At 38.5% G+C, this 13,311-nt stretch overlaps 1 protein-coding gene across 1 annotated transcript; it reads left to right on the top strand.

Moving 5' to 3' along the window:
- The first annotated feature begins 583 nt into the window (after nt 1-583).
- LOC18439698 (uncharacterized) lies at nt 584-12,623 on the top strand. The gene is made up of 8 exons (XM_006849856.4): nt 584-1,016; nt 1,993-4,882; nt 5,003-5,161; nt 5,303-5,482; nt 5,809-6,003; nt 9,792-9,890; nt 10,325-10,927; nt 12,037-12,623. Exons 2-8 carry the CDS (start codon nt 2,012-2,014, stop codon nt 12,382-12,384), a joined length of 4,455 nt encoding a protein of 1,484 aa, XP_006849919.1. The 5' UTR covers nt 584-1,016; nt 1,993-2,011; the 3' UTR covers nt 12,385-12,623.
- The last annotated feature ends 688 nt before the right edge of the window (nt 12,624-13,311 follow it).

Genomic DNA, 13,311 nt, shown 5'->3' with positions numbered 1-13,311 from the left:
AACTATGGGTTAGAAATAAAGAGATAACTATGGGTTAAAATTTAAACTTAAAAGAGATAAATGGAGAGCAACTTTTAGATAAGGTGTTAAAGAGTGACGAGATGTAGTTTGAATACCGGAAATATATGTAAAAATCTTAAAATATATTTTTATATTTAATTATAAAATTTAAATCTTAAAAAATAGTGTAGATCAAGTAGATCTATGAAAATTTGAAAATCGACGGTAAAAAAATACCTTACAAGATACACTATTCCCTATAATTGAAATCCATTTATTTATGATGTCAATGCATCTTTATGCGGAGATGATGAATTTGAGGATATTTGAGGATCAAAACAACCTTTTCTAATGAAATTTTTGAGATGGGCTCTAATTTGATTGTTTACTCCGTATAATTTGATACTATTAAAAGAGACAGTTATCTTAAGGAGAGATTAGAGGAAAGATAAATTTTCCTAATATGAAAGGATAAACTAAGTTTTGGGATTAAAAGAGACGCAGATTTATCAGGACAGATTAAGCGGAGAGGGAGAAAAATCGTGGAGTAGAGAGAGATTTAATCTTAGAACGAGGAGAGAGAAACTGTGTAGATTTTCTCGTGGATCGTATCTTTTTTAGAGAGACGTTTTAAAACAGAAACAAAGTTTTGAGAGAGAAGTTTCCTTCTTCTAAACCGTGTCTACAGAAGTTTTCTTCTATTTTTGTTTGTTTAGAGAGAGAAAGTAAAGAAAAGAATTCGGGAAAGGGTTAAAGTTTTCCATAATTAGTAGCCGCGGGAGGGTTTAAAAGTGATCGAGAGGAATTCAAAGAGAGGAGAGAGAGAGAGAGAGAGAGAGAGAGAGGGACTTCTAGAGAGCGAGGGGGACATATCTCCTGTGAAGATCTGATTTATCCATATCTTAAGTAATTGGGAGTCCTCTCTCTCACCATAAATCGTTTTTAGGGTTTTTTCGCGCTTTCTCGGAGTTCAATGCCCTGTGTTTTCTTCAGCTTTCAGGGATCTCTGGTTTACGGTGAGTGTTCTGCCTTTCCCGTTGATCTGCTTCTCGATCCAGCATTATAATGTTCTCTGGTTTTGAGAATTGAGTTTTTTCTTTCTCTAAGCTTATGGGTTGATTCTTATGACGAAGATCTGGTTCTGTGCTGGCATTGTGTATTCTCGCGAGCTTGGATGTTTATGGTTTATTCTCTCTCTCTAAGGATGTTTATGGTTTATTTTTTCTCTCTATGGTTGTGTAGTGATTGCTTGATGGTTTTCGAGGTCTGGTTTTTGTGTGATCTGTTATTGAATTGGTTGTTACATGGTGGTTGCCATTGTTATGTACTGATCTCTTGAATTATTTATGTGATAAGAAGAAAGAACAATGTCTATTGAATTGTTTCCATTTTAGACTCTCTCTCTAGCTGGCTTTACTTTTTGCTCTGTTTTTTGCTTTAATTGAATTGTTTAATCATGCAATTGTCTGGAAAATAGCCCCCCGTTCCCCGCTTTTCTCTCTTTCTGTATCGGTCTCTTTCTCTTTCCTCTGGATTTGGTCTTATATTCCTGTTTTTTTTTTCCTCTGAGTTTTTGTGATGATCTAGTCGTCCTCTCTCTCTCTTCTCTGGTTCCTTTGTTTTTCTTCTTCTTCTTTGGGTTTCATTGAATTGTGTAATCATGTGGCTATTGTTTGGGAAATAGGTATCTCTCTGTGGTACTCTACTGCTGCTCTCTGGTTGTTTTCATCTGCTCCAAGTTTCTGTGCTGATCTAGGCATCCTTTCTCTCCGACTTTGTTTTTTGTTTTTGTTCTTCTTCATATTTTTTGTTTGGTTTTCTGAAACTGTTTAATTGTGTGGCATCTTCTGGAAATAGTTCTCTCATTCTCTCTCTCTCCCCTCTCCTCTCCACTAGGCTCTTTAAATATGTATATTATCTATACCCTAGTTTCTTTGGTTTTTAATTGATGTTCATTAGTTTTTGGTTGTTTTCATCTTCTCTGCTGAACAGTTGACGCAGATCTGTTGTAATGACTGCTATGATGAATGGTTGCAATGAGTGTTTAGAAGGGAGTAAGGTACAACTGGATGGTAAAGGAGACTTGAATTCCTTGCATGAAGTACCCATAGAGGCGAAAGATGATCCCAATGCTTCTTTGGTTCATGTTCATGAAGTAAATAACACTAAGGAGAAAGAGGATCACGAAAGTTCTTATGTTCATGTTAATGGAGTAAGCAATGGTGCAATAGATGCTTATGCTTGTGTAATTACGGAGGAGAGAGACAAGGATTACCTTGTTCCAGATTGTGAGGTTGTAAAGAGTAAGAATGATTTGATTGAGAATGATGGGCACGAGGAAGTCGTGGAGAGAGGTAGTAATGTGATCAAGAGTGTGGATGTGAAATTTGTAGACAGAAAGAGTGACTTGATTGAGAACAGTGTGAAGGTGGAAGTAGGGGAGAGAGAGAGTATCCTGACTGAGAATTCAGTAAATGAGGAAGCCTTAGAGAGGGAGAGCAATGGTCCCATAGTCGTGGAGAGAGGTAGTAATGAGATCAAGAGTGTGGATGTGGAAGTTGTAGACAGAAAGAGTGACTTGATTGAGAACAGTGTGAAGGTGGAAGTGGGGGAGAGAGAGAGTATCCTGACTGAGAATTCAGTAAATGAGGAAGCCTTAGAGAGGGAGAGCGATGGTCCCATGAATGAGAAGATGGAGAGAGCATCAGAGGCTTTGGATATTCATGGTCCCGTGCAAGAGAGTGCTGAATTGTATCCAAACTTTGGTAGCTGCACTAATGGCTCATGTTCTGATGCCAGAGCCATTGATGTGGAATCAGTGCCAAATCCTAAAACCAGCACTTGCCGTTTGTGTATTGGGACTGAATATGTTAATTTGGAGTCAGATCCAAACCCTGAATTATCCATGAATGGCTCGGGCATCAAGATTGGAACTGGTAATTTAGACTTGGGCTTAAACCCTGAAGACGTTACTTTGGAATCAGATCCAAACTTTAAAATCATTCAGTCTGATGTTGTTATTTTGGAATCAGACCCAAGCTCTGGAATCTGCAACAACGGTTCTTGTGTTGAGCCTGAAACTGCTATAGTGGGATCAGACCCAAACCTCGAAATGTGCACTGATGAATTGTGTCTCAAGACTGACGATGACTTGGAATTGGAACCAACCCTTGAAATCATCGAGGATGGTTTGCGTGCTGAGGCTGCAACTGTGTATTTGGAATCAGACCCAAACTCTGGTATCTGCTCTAATGGCTCATGTTCTGATACTGGAGCCATTAATATGGAATCAGTGCCAAACCCTAAAACCACTAGCAGTTCCTGTATTGGAACTCAACATTTGGAGTCAGATCCAAATCCTGAATTGTCTATGAATGGCTCAGGCATCAAGATTGAAACTGTTAATTTAGACTTGGGTGCAGACCCTGAAGACGTTAATTTGCAGTCTGATCCAAACTGTAAAATCATTGAGTCTGAAGTTGTTATTTTGAAACCAGACCCAAGCTCTGGAATCTACAGCAATGGTCCTTGTGTTGAACCTGAAACTGCTATAGTGGGATCGGACTCAAATCTGGAAATCTGCACTGATGATTTATGTTTCAAGACTGAAACTGATAAATTGGAATCAGAACCAACCCTTGAAATAAGCGAGGATGGTTCGTGTGCTGAGACTGGAACTGCTAATTCAGAAGCTGACCCAAAACCCAAAGTCTGCAATAATGGTTTGTGTGTCGAGACTGACAATGTTAAGTTGGAATTGGAACCAAAGCCAGAAATCTCCAGAAGTTTTTTATGTGTTGAGTCTGAAACTCCTCCTCTGGGATCAGAACCTTCCCCTGTAACCTGCACAGAAGTCTTGTGTGTTGAGATCCAAACTGTAAAGTTGGAATTGGATTCAAGTCCTAGTGGTTCCTTTGTTAAGTCTGAAGCTGTTAATTTGGAACCAATGTCAAACGCAGAAATCTGCGAGAAGGAAGCTGTTGATTTGGGATTAAACCAAGAAGGACCTGGCACGGATTCTAAGGAGGTGGGAGTGCAAGGCATGGAGAATGCTGATGAAGAGTTATTGGTGGCACTGCCTGTTTCAGAGGAAAAAGATCAGTCATTACATTTGCCTGTCGATTCAACGAAAGCTGACTCGGGTTCTCCCAAAGATCACGAGGGGAATTCGATTGAATCCGTGGAACTTCCCGATTCACGTTATGATGAAGAATTTCCAGTGCTGGCTAGAATTGCTACAAAACGCAAAATGCAATTCAAAAGGTCTACTTGGACTCCAAAGCATTCAGCTAGTCTTGGCAGTAACATTGATGGTTTGAACTTGGACACCCCTCCCCTTGAATCACGTCTGATTAAGAATTGTGAGCCTGTTTTGAAATCAGAAGCTAAAGTTGTTTCTGATGGGGATCACACTGTGGAATCAGGATTTGCCAATTGTGGTCTGAAGAGTTCATCTCCTGACCTACCGGAAGAACCAGGAAATAGCCCATCTTCTGTCTCTTCCCATTGTAAACAGTTGACTAGCAGAGATCCTGTTGACAATGGAGACGCTCTTCCATTAGGAGGAGCGTCATCTGAGAAGCCTGATGCTTCTGCTGCTTCGCAAGAATCATCAGAATCTAGAGTCGTTCCTGACAGTGATACAGGCTCGTTCTCCTCTGTTACGCCTGAAAGTTCAGATGGGGTTCCTGTTGCTCTTTCTGGGGATGGACATATGGGGGTCGATACAGTAGCAGGGCCTAGAAGGATGCCATTTTTCATGGTAAAGGTCCCCAAACATTTCGACAGTGAAATCATGGCAAAGATAACCCTCGCCAAGTCTCAGCTTGAGGAGAGAACTCAAAGTAGGGATTGCATAGGAGCAGCAAAGAAATCAAGGAAGGTGAGGGTCACTAGAAATTGGTGTGCAATTGATTTTTGGTGATCCTTTTTCTTTTCCTTTCCACCTCTTTCCTCCTTTTGTTTTGGATTTCTTATATCACTTGGTTTCGTGTGAATGCAGGATAGTCGTGGTGAATCTTTTGAAAAATTGAATGCTGCAAGGGCAGGAAAAAGAGAGGCACATGATGCGTTGGCTGCCAAAAACAAAGAGCTGACACATGTTCAGTCGCTAATCAGACAGATAGAATATACAACTGCTTTTGGGAGATATGGTGAAGAGGTGGGTTCACATTTTGGTAGTAAAACAGAAAAGCATTTTGGTGCTAACTTTCCACCACTGTTGCATGATTAAACATTTAAACTTGTAGTTGTTTTCTTGTCAAACTACTTCCTAAATTACTAATGGAATGACTGGGTGCAGATTTCTTCAATGGAACACAGGATTGAGCATGAAACCATGCCATTGACAGAAGAGAAGCAGCTTCTAAAAGATATCAAGAAATTGAAGGCTAGCCGGGAAAGTGCCCGTGCAAAGGCAGAGCCTGGCTTAACAGTTCAGGATGCCTTGAAACAAAGGAAGCAACTTGAAGAACAGATCGAGGTATTCAATTTTGAAAACAACTGGGGTTGCTTGAGTCTTTTCTAGGGAAAGTATACTGAACTTCATTCAACCGAGGGAAAACTCTTGTGATACAGTTAACAAAGAAAAATAGAAAATTTTGTTATACACGATCATTGACATGATGGATGGTGATGAAAAAAGAGTGGGCCAACCTCAAGGGTACCCCATTCTGTGGGGTCCACCTTTATCCATCATCATCTATGACCTCTATGGACAATGGTATTCGATTTTGTCATTGGATTATGGTGTGCATTTACTTTCCTTTAGCGATTCACAGAACGACACATTATGCTTTATTTATGTAGCTTCTGAAGGAGGAGATTGATGAGCTCAGAGGATTGGTTCGACAAGCTGAAAATAATGTCAAGGCTGTTGAGAAACTGCATCATGACATGTCTGAAGATATGGGACAGATACATAAGCAGTATGCTGCTGCAGATGAAGCTCGCCAACAAGCTTATATTAATCTAACAAATTTGAGAAATCAAGAGCGCAGTATGGTATGCTCTTTTAATTTATGCTCCACAGTTGTTTGTTCATGTTTTGGACTTATGAAGTTTATACTTACAAGTTCGAAAGATCTTTAAGTTTGTTTCTCATTGGTTTTTGCGACTCATAGAAGATTATGCCTGGAAAACATTATTTCATTAACCATGAAAGTTAGAAATGCTTATTTTGAAATTCCTGTTCGCTATATTGCCTAATTTTCATAGTAATAATTTGTCATTATTGTTGCTCTCTAAGGATTTTTATTAACACGCTAAAAAGTCTCCCCCTTGTTTTGTCTTCATGAAATTTAAAATTGTTTTTTACTGTTCATTTCATGATAGTTTCTTTCTTGTCCATTTTAGATTAATCATCATAAGCACTCCTTTAATTTTCCTGTGATTTTCTTACTCACTTGGCCTTCCTATTTCCTTGGCCTGCTTCAATGCAGTTACTCTTTTGGCCAAAACAAAATGAAAAGCAGTAGGCTATTGGTTACAAAAGTAGTATTCTTTTGGCTAGACTGCTAGTCTGCGAGTCAAATAAGTACTTTAGTTGCATAGGGGAGTGGAGCTAGGGGTAACTGCATTGTCTCCTTTTAAATACGGAACTAACCAATGACTGCTTCCAAGATAGAACTCTCATGCCAATTTTGGTTCTCAGTGGGTACTAGATATCCTTGTTTGCACATTAGTTTTTTATCTAAGTCATATGATTCTCTTAGCATACCCTTTCAAACTCAAGTTTTTATCTTACTTGGTCTGGTGAGTTTAGTAAGTTTTTATCTAATTTGGTCTGGTGAGTTTAGTTTTTTTTTTTTCCTTTCTCCATTCCACTTCCTTTTTTATTTTATTGAACTTATGGTTCACTCGAGTTGTATTATTGTCAAGTTTTTGGCTTATGAACTATTTCATTCCAAGAAAAAAATTGCAACATACTTAAAATTGAAATTTGCTAAAAAGGTACACCCATTTTGGTCACATTTCTCTGCGCTGTGTGAGACCTAGATTCCTTAGTTCCGTACACAAATGATCCTTTAGTTTTAGTCTCAGCTGCACATGAATAACGAAATTAATATCATCCGAGCTCTATTGCAACTATTTGGCGTCAGCTACACGAGTCATATTATGATATTCCACTTTATCAGGTGCCATAACCTGAATTCGTAAGTCAACATTTCTTTTCTCACTTCTTCCATTTACGTCTTCCCTTTGCCCTTTTAGAACCTTCCACTTGAATTAAAATCACCTCTCCTAACTGGTGTTGTTCTAGGTTGACGCTGCACATGACCAGACTACTTAAGTCTACTTTGCCTCATTTTATTGTCTATTGGAGCTATCCCTAAGTTCCCTAGACTGTATTCATTCTGAAATTTATCTTTCGTTGTCTTGCTGCTTATCCATATCAACATCCTCATCTCAGCTAAACTTGTTCTATGGATATGTTGTTTCTTGACTACCCAACTTTCCATCCAATAAAACATGAGTGTTCTTACCGCCGTCCTATAGAGCACATCTCCACTTCGTCCATTCAACTCTAAATCTATGAGCAACATCTACCTCAAGCTCTCTTCTCATTGATTATCAACTCTAAGATATCGAAAAGAATCTCTTTTAGATACTTCTTGACCATCAATCTTAACTAATACCTTGTTTATGCTTTTATTATTACTAAACTTGCATTACATATACTCTGTTTTAGTCTGGTAGTTTTAAAATCTTAGATTCTAAAGCATCAAAAAATTAATATATTTCAACAAATAATCTATATATAAATCAATTATTTATTGAAAAACAAAGTTAATCTTATGACATCTCCCTTGGATATCTTCTCTTTCTTCTTATCATATTTCTATGCTGATCTTTTGTTATCATCTTTCTATGCTCGCATATGAATCTAATTTTATCTCAATATTAACACCCAAATAATTTAGGTCAAACCCCATTTATCTTTACACCTCTTTGGAAATTAACAACACCCCAAAAATGTATTTTTGTAATATGTGCCCTGTACATTGTTTTTTTTTTTTTTTGTAATTGTTATGTGCCTTGTACATTGTTAGTTACTTGCGAACATTACGAGTGAGTTTTCAGTGACAATAGGTTTACAATAAGAGTCAGCATTGAGTGCATACCTTTTTTTCTTAGTTATGGACGACTTAATTAGGCACCTACAAGATGAATATTGTTCGCAAATGACAGTTTTGATCGGTGAGACCCAAAACGACATCAACACAAAGTTAGAACTTTGGAGGGATACTCTAGAATCCAAAAGTTTTAAAATTAGCCGGAGTACTAAGACAAAGTATATGGAATGCAAATTTAGTAATAATAGGGGTAGAAACGAGGAAGTAGTTAATATTGACGGCCATGAAGTACAAAAAAAACCGCACTTTCGATATCTTGGGTCGATAATCCAGGGAAATGGAGAGATTGAGGAAGATATCGCACACACAATTAAAGCTGGGCGGGCGAAGTGAAGATGTGCAACTTAAATTTTATGTGATCGCCGCATATCAATGAAGCTGAAGAGCAAGTTCTATAGGACAATGGTGAGACCAGCTTTGCTATATGGGGCGGAATATTGGATGGACAAAAAATATACCCATAGAATGAGTGTAGCAGAGATGAGGATGTTGAGATGGATGAGTGACAAGACAAGAAGAGATAGAATTCAAAATGAATCCATTCGGGAGAATTTAGGTGTGGCATCAATAGACGATAAGATGAGAGAGAGAAGAATTAGGTGGGCTGGCCATATGTGGTGCTGACCAAGTACAACATCTGTTCGGAGGTGCGAGTTAGTTAAAGTGGAAGGACTGAAAATGGCAAAAGGTAGGCCCAAAGACGTGGTTGGAAGTAGTCCGAAAAGATATGGGGATTTATAGCCTCATTGAGGGTATGGCCTTTAATAGAGCAGAATGACAGACCAGGATTCGTGTGGCCACTGATCCCAATTAATTGGAAAAAGGCTATGATGATGATGACGATGACGATTCTTCAACTCCATCAGTTCCTTATTCATTATGGGGATAGGTCATCTGAAACTGCTATGCTTACGACTTTCACCAATGGTGTCACACGGAGTTCCAAATGCACTTGCTTAATAAAAAAAAAGTAAAAACAAAACTGTACTCCCATATTTGACAAATAAGTGCATTACTAGTGAAGTTCCGTACCAACCTGAGGTTACCAAGTAACAAGAAACAGGGAGGTATATCACAATCATATGGAGTAAATGATATATGGTACAAACAATGTAGATTAGTTGCAGTAGGGTCAATAAGAACCCATCAGATACTGTTATCTTCCTCATCTGTTGTCGGAAACAGATGATGTGTGTGCCTCTGCAGTACCTGATGCCATATGCTGTTGGATTATGGTGTGCCGTTGGACTAGCCATAGCCTATAGTCCAAACCCTTAAAAACATTTCTTCACAAGCCTAACTGCAATAAACCACCAGTTAAAGCTAATTTGATTACCATTTTTTGTTTCTGTTCTCGTAGAGTCCTTTGTAGTAGGCCTACTGGGATATTTACCCAGGTACAGTTAATCTCCACTGTCCGTCAAAGAAAATGGTCGGTAGATGCCCATTGGGAGTAACACATACTGCACTGGCTTTTGGATTATGTTATACTTCTCCAAATGAAAATACTTCTTTGAGAGACGACCATACCCATGTCTATAATTGAAATTAATTGAAGCCCAATGTGATCATACTTTTCCCACTTTCTGTTACCTTAAATATGCAGCTGGTAGTATTATGGTATTGATGGGCCCATTGTCGTGATTGCCTTTGCAGAATAAGGAATTCTTCAAGTACAAAGAAGATTTTCATATTGCACAGAAGTATGACTTGGCAAAAGATAGAGAAGCGCTGCAAAAATTTTGCTACAATCAGGTAGTGGACTTTTTCTCAATGGCAAAGCCTTCTTCATTTTTCTTGTTTATCAAGTGATTTTCTTTTGTACCTTTGATAGCATTTTTTACATTTTATCAAGTGAAATTAGTATTCTGCACTTTATTTCTTTTTCTGGTACGAGAGACATTTGGAAAAGTATTCTACCATATATAACCCAACAGTTTATGGAGTACCATGGCCACTTGGGGTTATTCCTGTCCAATGAAATGATCAGCAATGATGGAGGGAGTGTGTGACCCATTGGAGCAGTGCCTGACTTGGTGGATCCAACTCTCTTTCTACCACTGCCCATCGTATTATTGGAAATTGCAGTGACCCCATTGATAATGACCCCAATGGACTGTAATATTGCACTTCCTCCTAAATTTTATTATATTTTCTTCTAATATAATTAATACACATTATTCGTGTAGGTTGAGCGTCTTATGCATCTTTGGAATAAGGATGACGAGTTCCGAAAACGTTACATTAAAGCCAATGAAAGGAGCACGGCGAGGCGGTTTAAGACCCTTGATGGAAGATCACTTGGTCCTGATGAGAAGGCTGTTGTGCTCCCAAAGCCCATTGATAATGCAAATCCTAGAGTTTCATCTTTGGCTCCAAATGCTGCTCTTCCTCTTCAAAAAGACGAACCATGCCTAACTTCTCAAAATATGAATGATATGACTTCTATTGAAGTTATAAATGAAAAGAAGGTTTTGGGGAAGGCAAAGGGAAAGAAAGCCAAGGATGGCGATTCTTTCGAAGCCGTAGCCACAGACATTGTCCCCGAAAGGAGCGAAAGAGAAGAGGAGGCTAGTGAGAGAGAGAAGAGAAGGTTGAAGGAGGAAGAAGAAGATGCAAGGATAGCTGAGGAGTTGAGGAAGGAGGAAGAGGCGGCTAAGCTCAGAGAGCAGCGCCGACTAGAGGAGATTGCAAAGGCCAAGGAGGCAGAGGAAAGGAAGAAGCGCAAGGCTGGGAAGGACAAGGCGAGAGCTGAAGCAAAAGCTCAGAAGGAGGCCGAGGAGAAAGCCAAGGTAAACTTTAAAGTATCTTCTTCTCGCACAAATAGCTGTAGAATGTTGAGTCATAGACGAGATTGACACATGCATGTGTGCTGTGGAACATGTGACATTCATATAGATGATGTATATGATACATAATTACATAAAACACAAGCATGCCCATACAAGTGCAGGCATACATACATGCAATCATATATGGATGTATGTATTCATTGCTGATTTCTTATGTGTGTGGGTGTGTGCATACTTGTGTATGTATACAATCCCCCCAAAGCCAACGTGTTACAGTTGGAAGGGGTTGTTACCTGTCCATTTATGCTAAATAATCGTGCTTCTAGGAAGATTTTTATTTCTGTTGGTAGTCGTTTTGGTCATTATGGTGGAATTGGACTCCATTTCTTGCCAAATAAGAATTGGGCATGGTTGGCTTGTCAAGTGTGAACTTTCCTAAATAAATATTGTGATCCCATTACCATCACCCCATTGTCCGATACTGCAAATTTTTATCTTGCACTTCAGAAAGCAGGAATGCCTTCCTAGTACCGATAGTCTGAATTATGACGCTTTTAGATGATCAAATTTACTCTGGTAAGGAAAATTGACAGTTTCAACACCACCCTAACTCTTTCTTCGATGGTTAAGATTAGACCATTTATCAGTAGTACTCACATTTTAAAGCCTTTATATTCCACTTTGTTTATCTTGTGTACGTGTCATTTGATCACTCTATTTTACTCGTGCATTGAAAGGTAAGATTGTACACTATTATCACCAGTATTCACATATTGAAGCCTTTATATTCCATTTCATTATCTTTTGTGCATGTCATTTGATTACTGTATCACTTAGTGTATTGGAGTGTAAAATTATACTATTATCAGTAGGATTCGCATTTACTTGTGCATTGAAAGGTAAGATTATATACTATTATCACTAGTATTCACATTTTGAAGCCTTTATATTCCATTTCATTATCTTTTGTGCATGTCATTTGATTACTGTGTCGCTTGTGTATTGGAGTGTAAAATTATATGATTATCAGTAGGATTCGCATTTTGAAGTCTTTGTTTTTCATTTAGTTATCTTGTGTGGATGTCATTTGATCAATCAATGTTGTGTAGAAAAAGGAGAAGAGAAGGAAAAAGTCTTCGGCTCACGAACGTGCAATGGCCTCAAAAGACAACAACAATGAAGAGGAGAGCTCCCCCTCATCTTCCTCCAGTGTGGTTCTCGAAACCAGCCCATGTCCAGACCCTGAAAGGAATGAAGATCAGGCCACCACAAAACCAAAGAGGCAGCCTGTAAAACCAGTTGCAAAAGAGGTGAAATCGAAGCCTCTGGTTTACCCTCCATTTAGGAAGAGTAAGAGGAGAATGCCAAAGTGGCTTTGGTCTATTCTCGCCCTTGTGTTGTCACTCATCATTGGGGCGCTTGCTTTTGACGTGCCCCTATCCATCCTTCCATTTTAAGCTTGTTGGGTGCTTTATGTTGCTGAGAAAATAGATCTCCTATAGTGGGTTTGCTCTCTCTCATGATGATTGTTATGGGGTTGATCCTCTCTCTCTCTCTCTCTCTATAATATCGTTATAGGTTGTTCTCTGTGATACTTTAGGCATACGATTGAAATTTATTTTGTAGGAACTGTTGTGGCATTCATTACTTCAACTTATTATCAAAATTAAATAAATGTTAAATTTTCTATCCACCATTCTATGGCTCGTGTTATCTGGACCTGTATGCCTTTTGTTAAAAGCCTGAAATTTCCTTTTTGGTTTAGTTTTTTATTTTGACCTTTTGTGTGTGTGTGAGAGAGAGGGGGCTTAGGTGAGAGATTTTTTTTTTTTTGGGTTGGGGGGCGGGGGGTGCTTTTCTGAATGAGATATGATGTTGAGAGAGAGAGAGAGAGAGAGAGAGAGAGAGAGAGAGCTTTGTCTAATGAGATATTATGTTCAAGTATGCATCATGATTAAGGGCTTAAGCATCTTTTGGCCAAATGATTTGTCATCGTGGGGATAGATGATTTTGTCCATAGTCATTATGTGCTTGTTGAATTCTTTTTTCAAATATTTGTTTTTATACACATTGCAAAGATTCAAAGAAATTTATCGTGATAAATGTTTTCTTATAATCATGTCAAAGATAGATAAATACATTATCCTCGAGGTTATGAAGTTGAGCAATTAATTATGTGCAATTTGTGCAACTCATGAAAAGCAATAGAAAAATATTGTTTTGAGAAGTTAAAACCCGTCACAAAATCATTGGAAGTGTAAAAAGGATCCAATGAACACTAGCATGTTTATGGGTCCGGAAGCTTGAGGTCATGAGAAGTCATACCCTCGAGGTTATGAAGTATTTTTTCAAAAACTATATCCAATAAAGCCAAATTGCCTTTG

The sequence above is a fragment of the Amborella trichopoda genome, chromosome 3, assembly GCF_054954075.1.
Source record: "Amborella trichopoda isolate Santa Cruz 75 chromosome 3, AtrichopodaSantaCruz75HAP2 v2.0, whole genome shotgun sequence".
NCBI classification, from domain to species: Eukaryota; Viridiplantae; Streptophyta; class Magnoliopsida; order Amborellales; family Amborellaceae; genus Amborella; species Amborella trichopoda.
Note: the sequence above shows the minus strand (reverse complement) of the source record. Positions and strands in the feature narration are given on the sequence as shown.